The sequence below is a fragment of the Ochotona curzoniae genome, unplaced genomic scaffold (genome assembly GCF_017591425.1).
Source record: "Ochotona curzoniae isolate NIBS_2020 unplaced genomic scaffold, NIBS_Ocur_1.0 contig_1, whole genome shotgun sequence".
NCBI classification, from domain to species: Eukaryota; Metazoa; Chordata; class Mammalia; order Lagomorpha; family Ochotonidae; genus Ochotona; species Ochotona curzoniae.
This window is the reverse complement of record NW_024464918.1, coordinates 13,394,408-13,418,170: the sequence shown is the minus strand read 5'-3', so window position 1 is coordinate 13,418,170 and position 23,763 is coordinate 13,394,408. Positions and strand designations below refer to the sequence as shown.

Here is a 23,763-nt window from a genome sequence, read left to right as displayed (position 1 = left end):
GGTTATGTCCTGGTTCAGCTTCTGATTCGGGCTTCCTGTTGTCTTCCTCGGAAAACAGCAAGTGATGGCTCAAGTAACTGAGTCCTTGCTACCCATCTGGGAGACCTGGATTAGGCTCCTGGCTCCCGGCTTCAAGCCGGCCCAGCCCTAGCTGTTGTGGGCATTTGAGGAGTGAATCAGCAGATAGAAGATTCTCTGCCTTTTGGAAAAAGAGTCAGACTGTCAGATACATGCATATCTGTGTTTATGTTTGTGTTTGTATTTCTGTCTATCCATTAATATGTATTTGTGTTTGTATTACTGTCTATCTTTATCCATTAATATATAGAGTACACTTCCAGGTGGAAAAAAAATTTCAAAACTTTATGCTAAAAAATTGAAGTGGAAAGAAAGGTGCATTGTAAATCACTGAAAGCTTAGGTCTTAGCAAAAGACCGCCATGCGTATATAGCCATTTAAAACTGCAAACTTGAGGGGGTAGAATTTGGGTTTGCTCTGTTCACTGGTTGGCCCCAGCAGTAAAAATGCTGCACAAAATGGGTTCTCAATAAATGGCCTTTGAATGACTGCCTAAATGATGAAGAGACAATGAACAGAGTAGTAGGAAAAAAAGAAGCAAGGCATTCCCACCATTAGTGCAAGTTAAGTGATTTTATAAAACACAGATTGAGAGTTCTGTCTTCCGCTTAGAGTAAAAACCTAAGGGTTTCTGTAATGCTTTGGGATTTGTTTTAATGAATAGATGGTAATGGCATCTAATTAGCGTTAAATTTTATGTGTAAATGGGTGCATCCAAATTGTGTAAAAGCAGTCCACTTGAGTAATTTTTTCATTTAAAAATTTTTTTCTTCCCCTTGAATAATTTAAGCTACATCTTCACCCTGCACAGCATTTAGCATGCATATCGCTATAAGCTTCTATTCATGGGCACAAAAATCATGAGGTTTAAATGCAAAATAAAGGAACTTTTAGTTTGTTTTGTTTCTGTTTCTGGGTTGCTTTTTTTCCCTCTTGTTTCTATTGTGCAGGCATAGAAATTTCATACTCAGAAATGTGAAGACCACAAGATTAGACACCAAAGATCCTCAGAGAGGATAAATAAATATATAAAATAAAGAGACTTTATATGGAGAATAAAGATCAATTATTTTTTTAAAAAGATTTATTTTTTTATTATTTTTTTTTATTGGAAAGGCGGATATACAGAGAGGAGAGACAGAGAGGAAGATCTTCCGTCCAATGATTCACTCCCCAAGTGAGCGCAACGGGCTGATGCTATGCCGATCCGAAGCCAGGAGCCTCTTCCGGGTCTCCCATGCGGGTGCAGTGTCCCAAAGCTTTGGGCCGTCCTCGACTGCTTTCCCAGGCCACAGGCAGGGAGCTGGAAGGGAAGCGGGGCTGCCGGGATAGAACCGGCGCCCATATGGGATCCCGGGGTGTGCAGGGCGAGGACTTTAACCACTTGCGCCACTGCGCCGGGCCCAAGATCAATTATTTTAAAGTATAATTTAGTCCGGTAGTTGTAAACAGAATGGTGGAAACCAAAAATCATCTGTGGGCAAAATTATTGTTGCAAATATGTGTCATGCATAAATACCAAATTAGTGGGTAAATATGTGATGAGAAAGAGGATTAATATCCTCTTTAATGCATAATACATAATCTCAAAGCATTTCTCTACAAAATATATGAATTCTACAGGGCAAAACAGTAATTATAGAGTGGACCACCTAGGTTCCCACCACATCCGCCACCTCACCAATATCCAAACACCTTGCTTTCATGCCCCTTCTGTTACTGGGGAGGGTGTGTAATTACTATGTAGGATTCTTGACAAAAATGCACATCTTGAATTTAATCATGGAGAAACATCAGAGAAGCACAAATTGAGGACATTCTACCAAATAACTGATTCTTTAAGGTGTCAAGGCAAAACATGATTAATAAGTATCCAAGAACTACTTTATATTTGAGGTAATAATAGTGATCAAATGTAATTTTGGATCCTGGATTGACTCTTAGGCCATAGAGAGGACACTAGTGAGACAGCTGGGAAAAGAACAAGACCTGTGAATTAGGTAATAGTTTTCTGTCATGCTAATTATCTGGTTTATATAATTATTCTGTAATTATGTTAACATTAGGGAAAGCTGGATGCACTATTTTCATAATATTCTTCAGTGTGTAAGCCACTGCTTCTCGGCCTTTTGGCTAAGATCAAGTGTAGTATCTGTTGTGTAAGACATCCAGTTTGTGATACTTAAAACAGCAGGTTCAGAAGCCAGAGGTCATTAAGGAGACAAATCAGCCACCAGAGAAGGACAGACATAGACCAGTGGCAGGGTTTGAGAACAGAAGCTGTAAGAGTGACACAGCATTGACCAGGTCCGTGGCTGGCAAAGCCACCGCCCCAGGCAGCACAGGCTGCACACCCTGCTTGCCTGCTCTCGGTGTGTGCACTGATCCTCCTGAGGGTCCCCAGGCGAATGCAGTAGATAGGAAATTCCCAAAGGAATAAAAGACAGGTGTTGAGTTGTTCCTCTCTCTCTAATTGGACTCCTCTGGGCTGCTGCTTTAAAGAACTTCTCTGTATCTTTTCTCAAGAAAAGCCCCAGGAAAAGGCATTGGGTTGATCCACTCTCATGGAGAAAAAGGCTTTGTCTGACTACCAGCTCTCAAAGGCCTCTTCTGGTATACTGCTTCTTTCTCTTCTCGTTATGCATCCTTCCTTCTAACCCTAGGAAACAGGAATCTTGAAGAAAAAAAAATCTCTACCTAAAAGAAAAAGAGTGATCACATTGAAGTAACTACTTAAAAGATAAGATGATATCCCAGAAGGGATGGGGTGAGTGGCAGGACACACGTTCTTGTCCATAGAAGTTTCTTTCTATATAAAGTTGTTTGCTGTGAAAGTTTCTCCCATTGTTTTTTTTTTTCTTCTTCTTCTAAGGATTTTTTTTTTGAAAGGCAGAATTACAAACTGAGGGAGAGACAGGTCTTTCAACTGCTGACTCACTCTGGAAAAGTCCTGAGCTGATTGGTCTGCAGCCGGGAGCCAGGTCTCCCACGTGGGTGTAGGGACCCAAGCACTTGAACCAAGCTCTGCTGCTTTCGCGGGCCATTGTTAGGGAGCTGGATCAGAAGTGGAGCCATGGGACTTGAACTGGTGCCCATACGGGATGCTGGTGCCACGGGCAACAGTTTTACCTACTACACTGTGGCACTGGAACTGTCCACTAATCTTTTTAGTTCTTTATTCATCAAAACTATGAAGCACTTTGGTTGTTTGCTACTATCCCAAAATGTGTAAACATCAGTGAAATCTTGGTACACTTCCTTAGTTTGTTGCCATCCACAATATGACTTTCAAAAATATTAAATGAAGCATTGTTTATACTGTCCTGTTAACATATTTCGCTAGCTTTTTTTTTAAAAAAAACTATAGTTTGTAAAGTAAAATTCATTGACCTATTTTCTATCTGGATTCAAAAACATTTTCAAAATTCGAAACTACGTTAGGGTGACTTGGCTTATTACTATTTGTAAAATTGATGTTATTACAATAGAGTTTCATAGAGGCATATACTTTTAAAATACTTTTCCTCTCAATTTAGAGGCACTGAGAATTGTTTGTGATGAAATGAAAGAAACACGTGGGTTGGGAAGATCATATGCTAATTCTATGCATTTGTAACTGAATTACATAACTGCTTTTGCATCTCAAAGTTTTGTGTTTTCTGTGACATTTATTGAGTTTCCATAGCTTTGGTTAAAATCCTCAGGTCTGACTTTTACTTTTACCAAAAGGTTTAAACCTTTGACAATTCTTTTGAAATCTCGTGTTCTGAAAAACTGGGTCTGTGACCTGGGGGCTTCTGGCTGGATTCCTGGAACTCCTGAAAGAAAGAGGTTGTAATTACCTGTGCTTTGTGTTGCCTGGGACAAAACAACAAAAACCCTTCAAGCCTCAGGATGTACGTTAGAAAACCCTGAGAAAATTATCGTCTAGCAGGAATCTCTAACATGATGCTCCTATAAGTGCCATTACACAGACCTGGCACAGTAGCCTAGTGGTTAAAGTCCTTGTCTTACATGCGCTGGGAACCCATATGGGCACTGGTTCATATGGTTCATGTCCTGGCTGCTCCACTTCCGATCCAGCTCCCTGCTTTGTGCCTTGGGAAAGTAGTAGAAGATGGCCCAAAGCCTTGGAACCCTGCACCCTCGAGAGATCTGGAAGAAGCTCCTGGTTCCTGGCTTCGGTTCAACTCGGGTCCTGCCCTTGCAACAACTTGGGGAGTGAAACAGCAGACAGATCTTTCCCTTTGTCTCTCCTCTTCTCTCTGTATATCTGCCTTTCCAATAAAATAAACTTTTTTAAAAAATTATTTATTTATTTATTTTTATTACAAAGTCAGATATACAGAGAGGAGGAGAGACAGAAAGGAAGATCTTCAGTCCGATGATTTACTCCCCAAGTGAGCACAGCGGCCAGTGCTGCGCCGATCCGAAGCCGGGAACCCGGAACCTCTTCCGGGTCTCCCACGCGGGTGCAAGGTCCCTAAAGCTCTGAGCCGTCCTCAGCTGCTTTTTCAGGCTACAAGCAGGGAGCTAGATGGGAAGCAGACCTGCCGGGATTAGAACTGGTGCCCATATGGGATCCCGGCACATTCAAGGCAAGGACTTTAGCCACTAGGCCATGCCGCCGGGCCCAAAATAAACTTTTTTCTTTCTTTCTTTTTTTTTTTTTATTTTCTTTCTTTATTTTTTTTAATGTCGTTAACCATGTCTCTTAGCATGAAGCAGCTAGAGCAGTTGGTTTTTGCCCCCACTCCCTCATCCCTAGCAGCTGGGGTTCATTTCTCTGGAAGAGAGAGTGTGAGGAGTCGGATAAATTAATGGGCAGTTTGAGCAAGAGTAATTACTACAAGGAATTATTTTCCTGTTAGCCATTTAGAAGAACAAAAGGGAGATGTCACAGACAGAAATCAAGTGTTTTTGCTAGTATTGGAGGTTTGTAGGCAAAGTCAGCTTCAACTAGAGAAGGACAGAGAAGAACTAGTCCTTGAGAATGGAAGCTGTCAGAGAGTAAGCTGTGTGACTGGAGTGTGTGATGAGGAGTCAGTAAGTAAAAGTCGAATGAAGCTGATAGGAGATGAGGTTTGCTATCAACTGCCAGGACAGACATGGGATTATTCCTCTCTGAGAGGAACCCACCTGGGCTGCCACTTCATAAAAAGTGCTTCTTATATCTTATCTCGTTCAAAGTCACTAGGACATGAATTGGGTTCACCCACTCACACAGAGATGCTCCCCCCCAATAGCCTGCTCTCAAACACCTCATCTCAGTATGTGTCTTCTTCCCTCTTCATACCCTGGTTCATGCTCCATTGGCCATAGCAGCCCACATCCAGACCCAACTGATACAATCAAACATCTGCTTGTTTGGAATTGTAACACTCAGATATATAGAGAGGAGGAGATAGAGAGAAAGATCTTCCATCCGATGATGCACTCCCCAAGTGAGTGCAACAGCTGGAGCTGCACCGATGCACCGATCCAAAGCCAGCAGCCAGGAACTTCCTCCAGGTCTCCCACACGGGTGCAGGGTCCCAAGGCTTTGGGCCGTCCTTGACTGCTTTCCCAGGCCACAAATAAGGAGCTGGATGGGAAGTGGAGCTGCCGGGATTAGAACCAGCGCCTATGTGGGATCCCTGTACGTTCAAGGTGAGGACTTTAGCTCCTAGGCCACTGTGCCAGTATGTATCATTTCTTAACCTCTCTCCATTTAAGTATCAATCTTGGAGTGAGGAAAGGCAATTTCTTTCTTTTTTTGGGGGAGGGGTCATTTTCTTATATATGCTGGTGATTACCAGATTCCTTTTTGCAGCCAGATATCTCTCCTGGGCTCCAGATCCACATAGCCAAATTTTAGAGGATACCTCCATTGGGTGTCACGTAACTACATCTGTAATCCTTGTACCTTCTGTTTGTCTCTTGCTCAGCTCACATCTGCTCCTTTCCCAATGACTGGTACGCCAATGACCAAAATGATCTAGTCAGAAATCTCTAAGCTATTCCTAAGAAGAGACAACATCTATTTTTGCTGAGACCACATCCAAGTCTTTCTCTTGACTCCCTAAGAGAGAGCACGGTTATGTGCTCATCTGGAAGGCCGTTCTACCTCCTATTGCTGCTGCTGACAACTAACCATATGATTGACTGTTTACAACCCATACTCATGGTGGGGGGATTCTCTTGGTTCTGAAACTGAGAGATGCAGGAGGGCTTGGCTGTGTTCTCTGCTTACAGTCTCACAAGGCAAAGCTATATTCCTTCCTGTAGGTCCTGGAGAAGAATGTGCTTGTAAGCTCATTCAGGTTGTCTATTTCTTTGGTACCATCAGACCCCTTTACCATTCCAGCTGGTAGCACTAGCTTCTCACATTTCAGACACCTGAGACTCCCCTCTGCTGCACATCTTTAAGGGACTTTTAAGGACTCAGGATGGCATAGGTTCTCATGAGTGATCTTACTGTTTCCCTAAGCCACTTTGTTTTTCTTTTTAAAAAGATATGTTTATTTTTATTGGATGGGCAGATTTACAGAGAAAAGCAGAGACAAGATCTTCTGTCCTCTGGTTCACTATCCAAGTGGCTGCAAGAGCCAAAGCTGAGCTGATCTGAAGTCAGGACCAGGAGCCGCCTCAGGGTCTCCCATGTGAGTACTGGGAGCATCCTCTACTGTCTTCCCAGGCTACAAGCAAGGAGCTGGACAGAAAGTGGAGCAGCGAGAACACGAACCACTTCTTATGGGATCCTGCTGCAAGCAAGGTGAGGATTTAGCCACTGGGCCATCATGCTGGGCCCCCTAAGTCTCATTCAGAGTCAGAGGGCTTGGTCATTACAGAGAATGACTATTTGGCCCGCCACAGGTGCCCACCTTCAAATCTGTTTCATGTTTCTCCTTGTGGTCATGAGCTAGCTCTGCTGGTTTTTTCACCAATAGCTCTTTCATACTTGTGTGCTTCTTTGCTGCTGGCAGAGCCTGTCTTCCTTGACAGATTCTTGCTTTCCTGACCTCCTTCATGTTAGGATGTGGGCGTGTCTGACAGAGACTCTAGAAAAGGTAGTTTTCCCTACTTGAGACTACCTTTGGAGGAGAACTGCCTTTCTAATCGTCACGTATAATGACATGAGGAAGTGTTTGGAGGGGCATGTATCAATCAAAACATGAAGGGTGGTAGCAAATACATTTAACATGAGTCTAAGTCCTTGATGACATCATTGAATTGTTGAATTAACATACCCTGCCATATCTTCCCTCCAAACTTCTTGTGTTCTTATCCATACTGTTGCTCATTGTCCTAGTCAGTTTTAGTAGTATTTCTGTTACTTGCAGCCAAACTTATCCCAATTTATACTTCTACAAACTCCTTTTTTTCATCTATGCAAACAGCATACAATACTTTTATTTGTTCGTTGCTTCACCCCCTACCTGGACTGTAAGATCTTGGAGTACTGTCAACCTGCCCACCATACCCAGCCCTAACATGATACTTGGTTCAGGAAATACTTAATGATTATGTGCTTAAATGATCCCTACTTCACATACTTTTCTCATCATAAGCAGAGCTGCTGTGTATGGTTGATGAGTCATGTTCTTGCATAATGGTGCTTGGTTGAATGGAAGCAAGTGGAGGCTGCAGTCTTACCTGCTGTCCATACGCCAATCCATGGATCCTGGCACAGGGCTGGGTCTGCCTACAGGAGGGTAACTTGTTCTTACTTGGCACAGAATTGCTACTGAATGCTGTGGTTTGTCCAGGAGCAGCTGCCCGACTGTCCTGTTTCTCCAGGTCCTCATGGCTGTGTCCCACTCTCTGGCATTCCCGTATTAGGGTTAGCTCCTTTTGCAGGTCCTCAGAGAAGGTTTCGGGTGAGCAGTGGAGAAGGGAAGGGGGAAGGTGGTTTGTACTCAGTCTGAATGGAGATGGGAGCAGCTACAGAGCCCACAGCCAGTATACTCTGGCATTTGCCAAATGGGGAGACCTTATAAAACTGTTTAGAGTGCCACCAGCAGGGCCCACTCTGTGGCATCCAGGCCCTAGCATAAGAAAGGAGGAATTTGCCTGCAGAATACACTGTCCGCGGAAGAGGGGCTACTGGCATGTACACTTGGTGTCCTCACCAGCAGCCCTAGTGCTGATTTTAGTTTCTGCATTTGATGAACCTGAGAGAGGGAATTAATTTCCTGCCTATAATACGACCCTCTGGAGAACAACTTGTCCAAATATATTTTACTTGCAAATGTGGTCTTGGAAGAAGTTCTGTACTGAAGCGAAATAGAGATGATTAAAGTGTGATTTATAGGTAAGGGGAATTGGTAGTTTTATGTCAAAGTATTACATCTAGGGAAGCTGAGAAGGAAAAGGGCTCCTCCCAGGGACAAGAAACCTTTGTAAAAGAAATTATTATGGTTGCATATACTGTCATCCTGGGCACATTAGGTTTCAATATAGCCACACAGTATCCCCCTCTCACCAGATTGTAGAATCCGTGAAGGCAGGGATCAGGTTCATTCCATGTTGAGATCCTCCAAATAGGAGCAAATTTGCACTTTTAGTTGATGAGAATGGGCAGCTGCACTGAAAAGTCACTTAAATCTCAGAGAACAGGGCCACCTCTTTCTTCCTCATCAGCTGAGTACTGACCCCCCTAAGTCCCAATGCAATTCAGTTTTGCTAACAACCATTCCTCCATCTCTACCACTACTTCCCACCCCTACCCCCTACCCCAAGACCTGCACAAAGTAAAGGGTCCAACACTGGGCTGCTTTCGGGTAATTCGCAGTACAGTAAGACAACAATAAACCTTTGTGGAGATCAGGCTCTTGTCTAACTACCATTGGTGCTCAGTAAGTGACACTCCAAAAACTATGGCACCTTGCCACATTGAGGACTTTGGGCTTCTGGAGATATGAAGGACTCAGAAGCAAGCTCCATGCCAGGGTCTCCCTCATCTCCTTCCTTTTTCTCACCCTTCTTCCTCTTGCCAGTTACTCACAGAAAGCAGAATCCCTCCTCAAGGCAGGTGCTAGGAGCTAGAACCCTGTTACGGGCAGAAAATCTAGTAAATTCCTTCTGAGGGGTGTTCACAGCCAGTAGCAGGAAGTACTGCTTTAAAGAGATCAAGAATAATTTGAACAGATGGATGGAAGGAGGGAGGCCAATGAGGTCTATCACCTTATATCACACCCTTTTTGTGCAGTCATTTTTGCGCAATGAAACGTCAGCAAAAAGACAAAGAGCTTTCCCTGGGTCTTTGAATCTTCACTTGTAAAGTCTCCCATGTCACAATTGATTGAACAAATGTGTTAGGCCTTTCTCTTGCATTGATGTCAGTGGTGACCCTTATCGTGAGTGGGGAAAGCCATTACATCTTGTGCCTCTCCAGCACTCTCTGAGTATTACTTCATTCAATCTTCACAACCCCCGTCCCCATAAAAGATACTATTTTTATGCCATCTTGAGGTTGAGGAATGGAGCCTTGAAGAGGTTAAGTCACTGGGTCAAAGAATCAGGCAATGGAAAAAGCTGCCGATTACATTGCTCCAGTCACATTCAACTGCCTATCTCATTTAGCCCTTAAGAAGTGACCTTTGCTGTTCAGTACAAGGCGTTTGGTGCCTTGGAGATTAGAATCCATGCAAAGAGTGGGTCTTGCTTACTGCTTTATCCAGGAAGTTTGAAGATGGTAAAAACTCTGCCCCAGGCTGACTAGCAGCTTTGGGAAAAACCCTCAGGTCTCTGCATTATGGAAGCCTAAGTTTTTCTTGGTATTATGATTATTCATTAAAATACCCATTAAGTGCTTGGCATCTCTAGATCAAAGATCCTGTAGGAGGACAAGTAGTTGTTAACTAATCACAAGCTGCCAGTTATAAGCTGCACTTATAACTCATGGTTGGGAATTGGGTAACAGAAACCTCCCACCACTCCCCCAGGCCAGGAGCAGAGAGGAGTAAAGTCGACAGGGAACACTGAATTTTGGGATCTGTTACAGTTGCCCTGCCAAGGAATCCCAAATGCAGACAGTTGGACTTTTAGAATGGCACTGAATTGGACTCCTTTCTCTCTAATCCCACCCACGTGTTCTTCCATAGGAGACACACAAGGTATGTGGGCCAACACTGTCCATTCTGGGTGCCTAATGTTGGCCCCACTTCTTTGGAGTCTTCCTAGGTGATTTTCCTAGGTCACCTGGATTTTTTCTCATTCTTACCTCAGAGCTACCCCATAGAGCAAATACACTAGGATTTCATGGTATTGAAGTGAGCCTTTTCGTCTTTGTCTTCCTGGCAGGGCTAGGAGTAGGCACTATTTTGGGGGAAGTCACATGAGGCTTATTGAAACTCTCTTCCCATAAGTACTAGCATATGTGTAGACACATGGCAGACCCTCAATAAATGCTGTGGTTGAACCTAGCAGATAAGATACCCATGGCTCTTCTGGCTTAGAGTCTTATTGCACCGTGCTGGGGAAGTCAATGGAGTGGATTCCAGGACAGGTGGAAGAAGGGAGGGCTTCCAGCCCTTCACAAGAGCAGAGTCAGTGCCATCAGAAAAAGACCTCATTGGTCAGTTTGCAAGACACTGGCTTTGGAAGCAGTGGCAAAGCAAAAGAGCTACCTTGAGAAACTGAAGATGAAAAAGACCTGAAACAGGGGCAATTCCTAAGTCATTGGATGGAAAATGCATCCCTTGTAGTCTTAGAAGTGAAAAAGCTGAATCAATTGAGCAAGGCCAAATTTTGGTGGCAAAAAAAAAAAAATTTTTTTATTAGTTTGGTCTCGGAATCCAGCTAAATAAATAAATAAATAAATACACAGAAAACAAAAATGATCAGTTTCCAGGAAACATTTGTTACTTAGAAGTAGCACCTTTTTGCAACCATATTTACTAGTCACGCTGGCTGTGAGGATCACTCTAGCTAACAAGGACGAGAGCCGAGATCATTTTCATCCATCTGGTTTTTTCACAGGGTTGTTAAGAAGTTACCTGCAATCTTGACAATTTTCTGTCCTTAGCCATCACTTCACTTGTCTTCCCTTTTGATCTTCTGGGCACTTAAAATGCCACCCTCTTACACCTTGCAGAGAGGTGAGGCAAGAACTGCTATGGACGATGCTGAATTGCAATTTCAACCATCCTTTTAGTTTTTCTCTAAGTTAGGCATCCAAAGACTAAAGTTGGTTGGAAGTGCAGGTGACCCTGAATTGTTGGCATTATCAACAGCTCTGCAAGAATGTCCTTATGGATACAGGAACTACCATAAACTTCTGCAGGATTCCTTCAGCAGACCAGATTCTTCAGTCTCCATTTAAAGCTCTTGTGTTCTCATCCATCACAAATTTATGATGGCACTGGCTTTAGAACATCATGTTCTTACTGAATGTCGTAAAACCAATGTGCTTGAAAAGTCACTGGTATAAATAACACTGAAATTCACACTTTTTTGCAAAATAGGGACTGATCCATCAGCATGGGATTGTGAAACATTCAAAACATCCTGGCACACATACCTTAAATATACTAATAAATTAATAAATACACAAATTATTTAAATATTTAAATAGCATTAAGGTCAGTGGCAACTTAAAAGCTAGAAAATCTATGAATAATTGTTTCAATAGGCATTTAGCATTTAGATATAAAAAGATAGCAAATTTATCCTGATCCTAAAGCTTTTTTTTAAAATAATGTAAATGGAAAATAGCTTTCTTTTAGTCTATTCTATCATGTCTTTTAAAAAGTTTAGCCTAATATTTTCTGCTTTTCCTCCAAGACTTTGGCATGGGAACCTGAAAAAGAAGACCAAAAGTACATATGAATTAGAAATGCAGTAGCAGATGTTCACTAGGATTCCATGAGGGAAGGCACAGCTCTTTCTCCTGCAGCCTGGAATATGGCTGCTATCATGCTTACCAGAGGCTCTCTTAAGAGTTCTTAAAAGAATTATCTGGTTGCATTATTACTCAGTGGCTTCCCAATGTCCTCAGGGTAAATACTGGGAAGCTGGCAAGTCCTCTTTGCTCTTATTCCAGCCACTTCCACTCCCTTCTTTGCACTCTCTTTCTAGGAGAACAGGACCTATGCTTGCTTTCTTTGCTGCCATAGTGCCTATCCCAGCGCAGTGCCCAACATAACATAAACATCAAACAAATGTCTATTAACAAGCAAATGTAGGTTTCTAACTCTGGGTTCCCTATGCCAGTCACCTCCTCCTTCTCCCTCTTTCCTCTCCTGCACAGCCTCCCTCAAACCTCCACTATGGCCCTATGCTCCCCAAGTATTGCACCTGAGGACACCCTGCTCACCTAACTGCAGGACACAGATGCCCATTCACTCCAAGATGAGCTATAGTAGCGGTCCCGGGACTGCACGCGGATCTTGGCATCCTTGTGGCACGTGACTGTGGCTGAGGTCTTGTCCACACACAGTCTGTCTTTCTGTAAGGAGAGAAAACTCTGTGAAGGCCCATTGGCAGTGCAGGGACAAGACAGGCTGAGCCTATTTCTGCTAAGATGACCTCCCCAGAAAAGCACATCCCAGTCTTCAGGCACCATCTACTGGAAGAGGTTCTAGGCACAGAAGTGCTTGTCTGCTTCATATGCCTGCTGGGAGTAATCCTTTGGTCCTGCTTTCATCCTTGTGGTCCATCCTTCTTGCTCAAAGCCCACAGTACAGAGCACCAAAACACTACACCCTGACCCTTTCTTCAGACAAATTGGCCTTCAAACATTAAAATAAATTCCATCCCAGAATATCCTCTTTTATCCCCTACATTTTTTTTTCAGTTGAGGGACTGAATCACTGGTGTATATATTTTTAAAGACACTTATTTATTTTACTTGAAAGGTAGAGTAACAGACAGAAAGAGAGAGAGAGAGAGAGAGAGAGAGAGAGAGAGATCTTTCATCTGCTGTTCACTTCCTAACCAACCAGAGCTGGATTGTTCTGAAGCTGGGAATCACGAGCTTTTTTTTCTGGGTCTCCCAGGTGGGTGCAGGGGCCCAAAGCTTCAGGCTGTTCTTTGCTGCTTTCCCAGGCCACAAGCAGGAAGCTGGATCAAAAGAGGAGCAGCTGGGACACAAACTGTCACTTACATGGAATGCCAGCACTGTGGGCAAAGGATTAGTTGGCTACCCCACAACACTGGCCCCAATCACTGAGTTTTGAGCCATGTGCTAATGCTATGCTGAATAAAAACTTTATCCACTGATTTTTAAAAGTGGCATTCAAGGTGGCTGGGACTCTAGCAAAATGCTCTGGATCCTTGTAAGAGGAAGGGAATTCTGATGCTTAGGTAGGAAATATAGAAAGCCACCATCTTAACCTATGTAAGTGCAGACTTCCTATTAAAAGATTTCATAGGGCCTGGCACGGTAGCCCAGTGGCTAAAGTCCTCACTTTGCATGCACCAGGATCCCACATGGGTGCCAGTTTGAATCCCCGCTGCTCTACTTCCCATCCAGCTACGTGCTTATAGCCTGGAAAACAGTAGAAGATAGCCCAAAGCATTGGGACCGTGCACCTGCGTGGGAGACCCGGAAGAAGTTCCTGGCTCCTGACTCCAGATCAGCTCAGCTCTGAGTGAACTAACAATTGGATGATCTTTCTCTCTGTAAATCTGACTTTCCAATAAAAATAAGTAAATCTTAAACAAACAAAAAAAAAAAGGTTTCATAGTGTCTGGAAAACTTTGGAGTTACCCGTTTTGCAGGAAGTATAGCATAAAGTTCTACCCATAATTATATTTTTTCAGTTAAAAACAATTACTTTAGGCTCCTGGAGCCCAGGTCTCCTCCATCAGGACCAGTCCAGAGTGCAAAGATTAATGGTGAACCATGTCAGAAGCAATGTGGTTGGGTATCTGGCCTTTAAGTCTGGCAGACTGAGTTGTGTGACTTTGAAGCTAGGGAATCTTGAGCAAGTCACTTCACCTCCCTGAACTTCAGTGACTTCACTTGTGAAAAAAGAACAGAACTAGCTTTCTTCCTAGGTTAATTATGTGGATTAAGTGGTGGAAAACCCTTAGTAAAATTCCAGGAACATAGTGCTAGAATGATCACATTCTAGATCATTCTCTGCTTTCTTCCTGATGTGGGCCTTCAGAGACCTCACAGGGCACGCTGTGCCTGGACCACACCTTACCTTTTCTTTCTTGTTCTTGCTCTGCACCTGAACACAGAATGTAAGGGAAAAGTACGAATGTGGGGTACTCCAGGTGTCAGGGTATTCCCAGGTGACCTCAGCATGCCGAGAATTCTTCAACAGCTCAAGCTGCAGGTTCTTGGGTGGGTCGGGTTTGACTGTGGAAGAGGAGAAACAGCCTTTATTTCCCTGGTAGGCCTTTGGAGTTAGGCAGCTGGGCTTTGGAACCCATTGCCACTGCGGCCCGCTGGGAGTCCCTGGACAGTGGCTTCCACTTCTCTGAGCACCTGGCTGGCCCATGGGAGGCACTTGTGTTGCAGATGCTCATGACAGTGCCCAGGCAGGCAGTCATCATCAGCATCCAAGCTGTGGAACTTGAGAAAAGCTTCAGCATCTCTCCTACCACTGCCAAGCCCAGTGGGCCATGGTGATGGAATCAACTCTGTCTGGTGCTTGGAAGAAGTTTCTAGAGACAACAGCAAGGCTCCCAGGTCTGGGCACTGCAGCAAAGGCCCACCCTCTCTGTGCTCAGTCCCTCACTTTGCACCCAGTCACACTGAAGCTGAACCATCACTGGGATGACAGGACAGCTTTTCCATGCTTTGCATTTTCTTTTGTCTTTTTGTTATATTTCCTTCATTGACTTGTCCCAAAGTGGATAATATAAATGGTCTCTAAGCGATTCTAGGCTCTCATGTGCCAGCCATTGGAGCGTGCATGGAGGATCCCACACTGAGGATCACAGAGTCTATGCCCAAGCCAAGGTATCATTTTCCAGACTAGGGAGCGAGACACATTCTGTGGTATGTATTTGGGCTCTGATGGCTTAGCTCTCCTCACAGGGACCATTGCTTCTAGCCAGTGCTTCTCCAAGATTCTTCACTCTGTTCTTCGTACCTGATATCTCCTTAGAGGGGTCTTCCTTGACTACACTCTGTGAACCAGCCCTTCTGCCTCACCCACCAAGTATACACACTCCATATATTTTTGGGCAAAGTTTATGGTGATATCACCCTTTATCATGATGCTTGTTTACTGGCCAAATACATGGTACAGGAATTAAAGGATGACATCCATTTTTGATGGGCTGATAGAATTGTAATGTGCCATATATGTGTGCCAGATGAGATTATATATAAGCAGGGAAATTGGGTTCTGAATGCAAATATTGTGCATGAGTGACTCTTGGATTCACCATGGGCAGTACTACCTGGGCAGTAGAAAAGAAGGATTGGGAATATTCTGCTCTTTCTGGTGGGGCACCTTGGATCTGAATTGTCCACAGTGGGATATAAGACCTGGAGCAAGTTGCTTAAGCTTTCTAAGACTCAATTCCCACCTCTTTAAAATGCACACAATAGTATTCATACTGCACATTTTTGGAAGCAAATAGTAAGAGACAATACGTGAGCCCCTTACCCTGATGCTTGGAATGTTGTGACCCTTAGAAAGCACACACAATGAACCCCAACTCACTGATGTCCCTAATGAAGAAGCTGCTGGTGTAGTTTTCATATTTGTCCTTTTGACGAGCGTCCAGCACCACCTCAATGTGCAGGCTCTCCTCAGCCGTGGGGCAGGCACTGTCCTCCTGACACTCCACTGAGTACTTCAGGTACTCCTTGGACATCTCCGCAGACAGTGTTGGTGCTCCACACGTGACTGCTTGTGGGTCCGAAGAGCTGCAGACAGAGATCATCCTATTAGACACAAGTGGCAGCATTCTAGGAGTGGAGCCAGAAAGACAGGTAAAGTGTGTGTGTGCAGAACACAGTTTTTCCATGAATAATAAACTGCATTCCTCAGGAGAACAAGCTTGGCTTCAAGAGATAGTAAAAACATTTAGAAATCTCTTTTTATGGGCCTGATGCAATGGTTCAATGTCTAAATCCTCATGTAGGTGCCAGTTTGTGTCCTGGCTACTCTACTTCCCTTCCAGCTCCCTCCTTGGTGCCTGGGTTGGCAGTGGAGGATGGCCCAAAGCCTTGGGACCCTTAACACATGTGGGAGACTCAGAAGAAGCTCCTGGTTCCTGGCTTCAGATTGGCTCAGCTCTGATCATTACTGTCACTTGAAGAGTAAACCAGCAGGTGGAAGATTTTTTTCTCTCCATCTCACCATAAATCTGATCTGCCCTTCCAGTAAAAATAAATAAATCTTTTTTTAAATCTCTTTTTATGTTTCTGACTTAAATGATTCTTAGTTTTCTGTTTTACATCTCAAATCCCTGATTAAATTTCCTTACTAAAATTTTAAAGTTATCTTTCCTTATTTTAATAATAATAAAAAAAGTCATGGGTCTGAGGAAGTAGCCTAGCAGCTAAAGTCCTCGTCTTGAACACACTGGGATCCCATGTGGGTGCCAGTTCTAATCCCAGCAGCCGCACTTCCCATCCAGCTCCCTGCCTGTGGCCAGGAAAGCATTTGAGGACAGCCCAAAGCCTTGGGACCTTGCACCTGTGTAGGAGACCCAGAAAAAGCTCCTGGTTCCTGGCTTTGGATCAGTTCAGGTTTGACTAGGTTCTCCCTTTTTTAATCAATGGGTTGCCTCTACTTTCTAATACAATAGTTCTAGCAAAAAAACCTGAAAAACTGGACCAGTTTCACTTACCCTCTGTTGCTTTTGACACTGAACCTCATATCAGTAGTGTTTGCTGTCAGCCACCAACAGGTGAAACGTCCGGAATAATTCTTTGCCTCACATTTTAGAAAGGTCCTTTGTTTAGGTTCTGGGTTTAGAAAGGACAGAAATTCAATATTTAGGTATTTCCTTTCGGAAAGACTTTGCTCATGATTAGTCACAGGGTACCACATTGCACAAAGGTGATATTCCCTTTATTCCTTTGGAAAATTCCTCCACTCCCCTGGTGAGTGCATGCTCCAAATCTAACACCCGAGACAGAGGTATGAATGTTGTTGTAGGCTATTACTCTAGTGCTGAGTTATGCACTGCACATGTTAGTTTAACTTCTACTAGCCATCCAATAATATTGCCATAATTTTTTTTTAAAAACCCATGGCCATAAAACAAGATCAGATTTGGATGGTTGACAACCCAAATGATCCAGAAAACAAAGAATGGAAGTTCTTTGCAGGTGTCAGTTGACTGTTGATTAACTTAATGTTGGTCAATAGTACCAGTCATATCTTGGATTGTCAGTATTTTATTTTTGTATCCTTTAAGGAATGAAAGGGAAAATTGGCACCATTCCAGGGAAAGGAATTACCTTTCTGGTCCTTTAAGATTTCAGTGGACCAAATTCCGTCTTCCTTTTTGTGAAGCAACAAGTGTGAATGGCCCAGAACCTCTCCTCCTTTGTGGCAGGTATAATTGCCAGCATCTCCAAACTCTTTGACTTGGATGGTCAGGGTTTTGCCAGAGCCTAAGACCTCACTACTGTGTTCTGAAGTCCAGGTGATGCCGTCTTCTTCAGAGGTGTCACACGTGAGGACCACCGTTTCTCCCGGGGCATCAGGGTGCCAGTCCAACTCTACAACGTAAACTGGACAGGGCCAAGAGCAGAGAACCAAGCAGTAAGCTCCATGAATTCTGAGATGGTGTTTTTTATTCTCTGGCTTCACATTCCAACTACCTAAACACTACTTTGTTCATAAGAAATGTTTGATAAATGTTTGCTGAGATGATCTCAGGACATTGGGTCCTGCTTGGACTCATGGTTGTTCAACAGAAAAGCAAACTGTTCTATAGCTGTCATTGACCTATAAACTGGCAGGCTGCCTTTCTTCAAGGATTCACCTCTGATCAGCTAACAGAGGGGCAAGTGCTTGATAAACCTAGAAATGCAAACAGCATAAGCTTGGAAAAGGTCTGGTTGAGATAAACTTGGAACACAATTTCAACTCACAAGGAGAGAGCTGAAAGGAATAAGGTAGGGATTCAGTGGAATAGCTTGGACTACCTGGGACTGGTTTCCTCCACTGTCAAATGATAAGAATGATATCCATGCTGCAGGGTTGGCTACCAAGGTTAAATGAAAAGAATCTATGAAGAACTTTCTCTGCTATATTGTACTGTTAGTTGCAATTGCTGTACTCACACCCAAAACTCTTACAGTTTTCCTTGGGAATCAATGATTTAGTTTAGCTGCATGAACCTCATCTATGAAGATTTTCATTATTTCTGGCTTTGTTTGTTTGCTTTTAACTATGGAGTTCCTACTTATGGAGAAGGGTACTGAGACCAACAGGTTAAGTGCAGTCACTTCAAGTTTGAAACTCGAGCTTTGATTTAGACCTTTTGTTTTTTTAGGCTTAGCAGTGGATTTCATTGACTTGCCTAGTAAGCCATTTGGGAGGTGTCACTTTGTAATAACCAGTTTATAGTTAAGGAAACTGTGGCTCAGCTAGGTTGACCCAGCTCAAGAGCAGCTAATCAATAATTGACAGGACTGGGATTTGACCCCTGATCAACGTGAGTCTAAATCTGGTACATTCTCCAAAGTTCCAGATCAAAAGAAATTCTCAGAGGGCAAACGGAAGGCAAGATACTGTGTGATGGTGTGGGGGATGACGGAACATTGTTCTTACTTTTCGAGTCTCCCTCTGTGAAATTTAATCATATGAATATCTGGCTTTTAATAACCTTGGCAAATACTATCTCTTCTCCTTCCATGGTCCACCAAAATCTCTTTTTTTTAGCATCTGTATTATTTTTTGTAAAACTAAAAAATTCTGTATTATTTTTTGTAAAACTAAAAAATAATACAGATGCCTTCAAAGTAAAAGCAAGCAACGTAACATTGCATTTCCAGAGAATTGGTTTCTTACTACAAGGACCTCATGCATGGTTGTCTATTTCAGTCTGATTACTCTGAAGTGGCTGTCTGGGAGTCTAGCTTAGAATGTGGACTGCATAGAGAATAACAAGAGCTAGTTTACCATCTTTCTCCAGTTCCCATATTGCCATGAGTGGAGATGCCAGGAGGATCAGCACAAACCAGGAGGTGACCAACTGCTGATGACACATCTACAAGGAAGGGGAGGAATAGGAAAAAGAGGGAGAAAGGGGGAAGAGGGCATGTCAGTAATGTTGCAGCTAACTTGAGGAACCATGTGTGTCTTCTGTCTACACTGTTCTAAAAGTTTATTTTCCCCCTTTCTTCTATACACTGTTGGGTGTTATGCCACCTCTAGTTAGAGAAACGCAGGCAACCTGGAGCCAAAAGACACCCAGGGCCAACCTTCTGAACAATCCTCTTATTTTTAAGATAAGAAGTCTAAGCTTTGGAGAAGGAACATGACTTGCCTGGGTCAGCATTTGGCAGCTATTTATTTGGGGCTTCTGTATTAAGAGATAGAAGCAAATTAAAGGTGTTACCTGGATTTTGTACTCCAGGGTCAAACGCTTTCAGCACTCAATAAAGACTGTCTGTGTGTCAAGTGCTTCCCTCCCCTCCAGCTGAGGAAACAAGCCACACCCTTGCCATCACTCTAACTTGATGTAGAGTCAGGGCATTCGGGGCTGATGGGTTTGGGATTGGAATCAGAAAGGAAATGCAGAAGCTGAACTTGAAAGTTCCAGAACCAATTCAGCCATGAGTTCTCATCATGGAGGTTGAGTTTCTCTTTTGTGGACACCAATTACTTGGAATTTTAAAATGGCTCTCTCCTCATAAATGTAATCCAGTGGTTCTCCTATCTGAGTGTGTGTGAGGAGGTTGAAAACCTGACTGCAACAGACCAGTAGCCCAGGATGTCTGATTCAGCATGTCCCAGGTGAGGCCTGAGAGTTGGCATCTGTGACGTTGCTGGTAAAGCAGATGACATTGATCTGGGAACTGCACTTTGAGAACAACGTTTAAAACTTATGTTCAGGGGCCCGGTGTGGTAGCCTAGTGGCTAATTCCTTGCCTTGGAACTGCCAGCATCTCTTATGGGTGCCAGTTTGTGTCCCAGCAGCCCCACTTCCCATCCAGCTCCCTGCCTGTGGCCTGGGAAAGCAGTCAAGAATGGGGCAAAGCCTTGGGACCCTTAACCCATGTGGGAGACTCGGAAGAAGCTCCTGGCTTCAGATTGGCTCAGCTCTGGCCATTGCAGCCACTTGGGGAGTAAACCAGTAGACAGAAGATCTTTTTCTCTATCTCTCCTTCTCCCTGTACATCTGACTTTCCAAAAAAAAAAAAAAATCTTTAAAAAAAGTCACTAAGGAAAAGCTAAAATACAATAACAGCATACATTTTTTAAAAAAGCATGTTCAGAGTCCAGAACTCCTAAAACTCAAGGTGTTCTTTGGAAGAAATATGAAAAATATTCACATATTAATCATAAAATAATGAAACTCATACTTCCCTGAGAAATCAAGCAATATCTCTGATTGACATTTAATTTAGATTTATTTTCAGGTTCATGAGAATTTCTAGGTTGAAAATTGCACCTCACTTATGAAGTAGGTAGAGGTGATAACTGTTTAATTTCATTCTGAAAATCCTCTCCACCCCCTGCTTGGCACCAGTGTGCTAAAGGAACAGGGTCTTGGTGTGAGTAGTGTGAAGAACAAAGCTCAAAGAGAGGCATTTGGCACAGTGGTGATGATGGTTGGATCACCAGCATTCCAACTCAGAGTGCCTTAGTTGTAGTTCCAGCTCTATTTTTTCTTAAAGGTTTATTTTATTTTTATTGGAAAGTCAGATATACACAAAGGAGGAGAGACAGGAAAATCTTCCGTTCATTGATTCACTCCCCAAGCAGCCACAACAGCTGGAATTGAGCTAATCTGAAGCCAGGATCCCAGAGCCTCTTCCAGGTCTCCCACACATGTGCAGGGTCTCAATGCTTTGGGCCATTCTTGATTGCTTTCCCAGGCCACAAGGAGGAAGCTGGATGGGAAGTAGGGTTCCTAGGACACAAACTGGTACCCATCTGGGATCCCGGCACTTGCAAGGCAAGGACTTTAGCTACTAGGCTACTGCACTGGGCCCAATTCTATTTCTGATTCCAACTTCTTGCTAATGTGAACCCGGTGAGGCAGCAGGTGATGGGCCCAAGTAACCAGGCCCCTGCATATGGGAAACTCAGATTAAGTTCAGGGCTCCTGACTTTGCCCTGGCCCAACCATTGCTATTGACAGCTACTAGAGGCATCTGGGAAATGAAACAGATGATGGAAGATGTCTATTGAACTTTCTTTGCCTTTCAAATAAAATAAATGAATAAATAAGTCTAAAATAGAAAAAGAACAAGACTCAAATGTCTCAGCCAAATCCTTTAAAAATGGACATCCTTTGGTTGGGTAATAAGAAATGAATAAGGAGAAAGCGCCTTGCTATCTGAGTTGCTGCTAACACAGAGCGGCCGTGCTGAGTGAATGTATTGTCTTATATGATAAACCTTGTGAGTGGCAGGGACAGGACCAGAAGTTAGGACTTCTTGTGTGTGTGGTTCAGTGCTGCATGGAGGGTTAGGAACAAACATTATTACTATATTGCCTTATTTTTATTGGAAAGGCCAATTTTATAGAGAGAAGGAGATGCAGAGATCTTTCGTGTACTGGTTCACTCCCAGAATGGCTGCAATGGCTGGAGCTGAGCCAAACCGAAGCCAAGGCTAGGAGCTTCTTTCTATGAGGGTGCAGGGTCCCAAGGCTTTGGGCCGTCCTTTGTGCTTTTCCAGGCCACAAACGGGAAGCTGGGTGGGAAGTGGAGCAGCCAGGACATGAGCTGGCACCCATATAGGATCCTGTTGCTTGCTCGGGGCAAGATTAACCAAGTGAACCTTTGCACTGGACCCAGGAACAAACTTGCTGGTTCGGTTCTACTCATGACTTTACCACTAATCCACATGGAGCATTTGTTTGCACAATGCTTGGAGTGAAGGAGACCTGGGCTTGGATTCTGGTCCTCCCATTCTCTTGCCTCTGTCACATTGGCTGTTACTCTCTGAGCCTCGTGATAGTTATCTCAAAGGGTTGCTGGGAGTTGAAATAAGATAATACACTATGAAAAGCAACCACTAACAAATTGGCTTGTGCCTAGAGGAAGAGATCATTGGATATCTGTCTGCTTTGTTTACACTAGATCATCAGAAACGCTGTGTAGGGAAATGCCCAGTCAGATACTGTAAAATCCAGATGTCGGCTCCCTGGGAATGGAAGTGAGAGGATTCCTGGCATCTGCTGTTGATTTCCTTGCTCTTACAGTGCTGGGGCTCCCCGCTTCAGCTACGCGCTCAGCACTTCCTCCCGGGATCTCAGCTGCATCTGAGAATTTCAGGTGAGCTGTGCTTCAGTATCCGGAGAGCACTGGCGATGGTTCTAAAGAAACAACCCCCATTTGATTATCAGCTATATTGTAAATTCCGGAACCCTGACAAGGGGAGAAGATATTGAGGAAGTGACCCTCTTTTGAAAACAAAACAAAACAAAAATATCTGAGGAAACAAACAAACAAACAAAAAAGAGCGAGACATGAGCAGGCCTCACCTCTGGCTGCTCAGCTGTGACTGGGGAGCCATAAGCTGAAGCTCACATTTCGTTTGAGAGCCTTGAGGAGTAAGCAGCTTCCCCTTGCAATTTGTAGATTTTCTGGACTTTTGAAACCCTTTCAATGAGGGATGAAGGCAGTCCTGGTTCTGGTGCTAAAACTTTCTGACACTGGCACCAACACAGCCTAGGCATCTCCTTTTCAAGTTGTATTTAAACCTAATTTAGAAAATTAGGTTAAAAAAATAAAAAGATAGCAAATCACAGATTGACACAAGCAAGGGAGCCCAGTCGGAGAGCCGGGTTATTAGCTAGATGACCCTGGGCAAGCCAACTGATGTCTTTAAACCTCAGACTTTTAATCGGTAAAGTGGGCATCCTGTTAAGGTGAGGAGGTAATGAAATGATTCATGTGAAGTCTCCAGCATCGTGCTCAGGTGAAAGGAAGACCCCTCAGCTATTTGGTCTCCTTCTTCCATAACATTAAGGAAGTGACCGTACTTGGGTCATTGCTTAACATTTAATTTCCCTGCCACACAAAGCTCTCCTATGGTAGAGATCCCCAGAGTCTAGCATAGAGGTATTCTGTGAATTATTAGAATAAATGAATGAATATATTAAAAAAATAAAATTTCATCCCTGTAAAATAAACTAGACAGTCATTCCTTAAATTTTAATATACTGAAAGTCGTTTGTTTAAAGAAAATAGTAATTAGCTGGGATTTAGTAATCCTTTTAAAATGGTATTTTGGAGCTGGAATGGTGGCATAGCTCACTAATCCTTTGCCTGTTAGTGTAGCATTCTATATGAGCACTGGTTCACGCCCTGGATGCTCCACTTCTGAACCAGCTCCCTACGTATGGCCTGGGAAAGCAGTGGGGTTGGGGGGAAGTTATTGGGCCTCTGCACCCATGTGGGAGACCTAGAAAAAGCTCCTGACTCCCACCTTCAGATCAGCTCAGCTCTGGCCATTGTGGCCTTTTGGGGAGTGAACTAGTGGATGGAAAGTCTCTCTCTCTGTCCCTTCTTCTCTATATATAAAATTTGACTTTCAAATAAAAATAAGTAAACCTTTATAAAAAATATTTCAACCCAATTATGTTGTTGCACACA

General features: G+C 43.5%; 1 protein-coding gene and 1 pseudogene across 1 annotated transcript; one reads left to right on the top strand and one right to left on the bottom strand.

Annotated features, from left to right (window-relative positions):
* The first annotated feature begins 2,191 nt into the window (after positions 1–2,191).
* LOC121154430 lies at positions 2,192–2,265 on the top strand (annotated as a pseudogene).
* Positions 2,266–12,376: 10,111 nt separating this feature from the next.
* On the bottom strand, positions 12,377–19,200 carry IL12B (interleukin 12B). Its single transcript, XM_040975775.1, has 6 exons — positions 19,113–19,200; positions 17,441–17,716; positions 16,825–16,942; positions 15,690–15,895; positions 14,214–14,371; positions 12,377–12,508 (listed from the first exon to the last, which is right to left on the bottom strand). Exons 1-6 carry the CDS (start codon positions 19,198–19,200, stop codon positions 12,377–12,379), a joined length of 978 nt encoding a protein of 325 aa, XP_040831709.1.
* Between the last annotated feature and the right edge of the window lie 4,563 nt (positions 19,201–23,763).

Bases quoted from the DNA above. Each gene is read 5' to 3' on its own strand.
- IL12B (XM_040975775.1), bottom strand. From the start codon at position 19,200: ATGTGTCATCAGCAGTTGGTCACCTCCTGGTTTGTGCTGATCCTCCTG. The intron at 16,943-17,440 runs GTAATTCCTTTC...TTCTAAACCCAG, and splicing joins AATCTTAAAGGACCAGAAAG to AACCTAAACAAAGGACCTTT. The intron at 14,372-15,689 runs GTGAGTTGGGGT...CCTCTTCCACAG, and splicing joins CTTCTTCATTAGGGACATCA to TCAAACCCGACCCACCCAAG.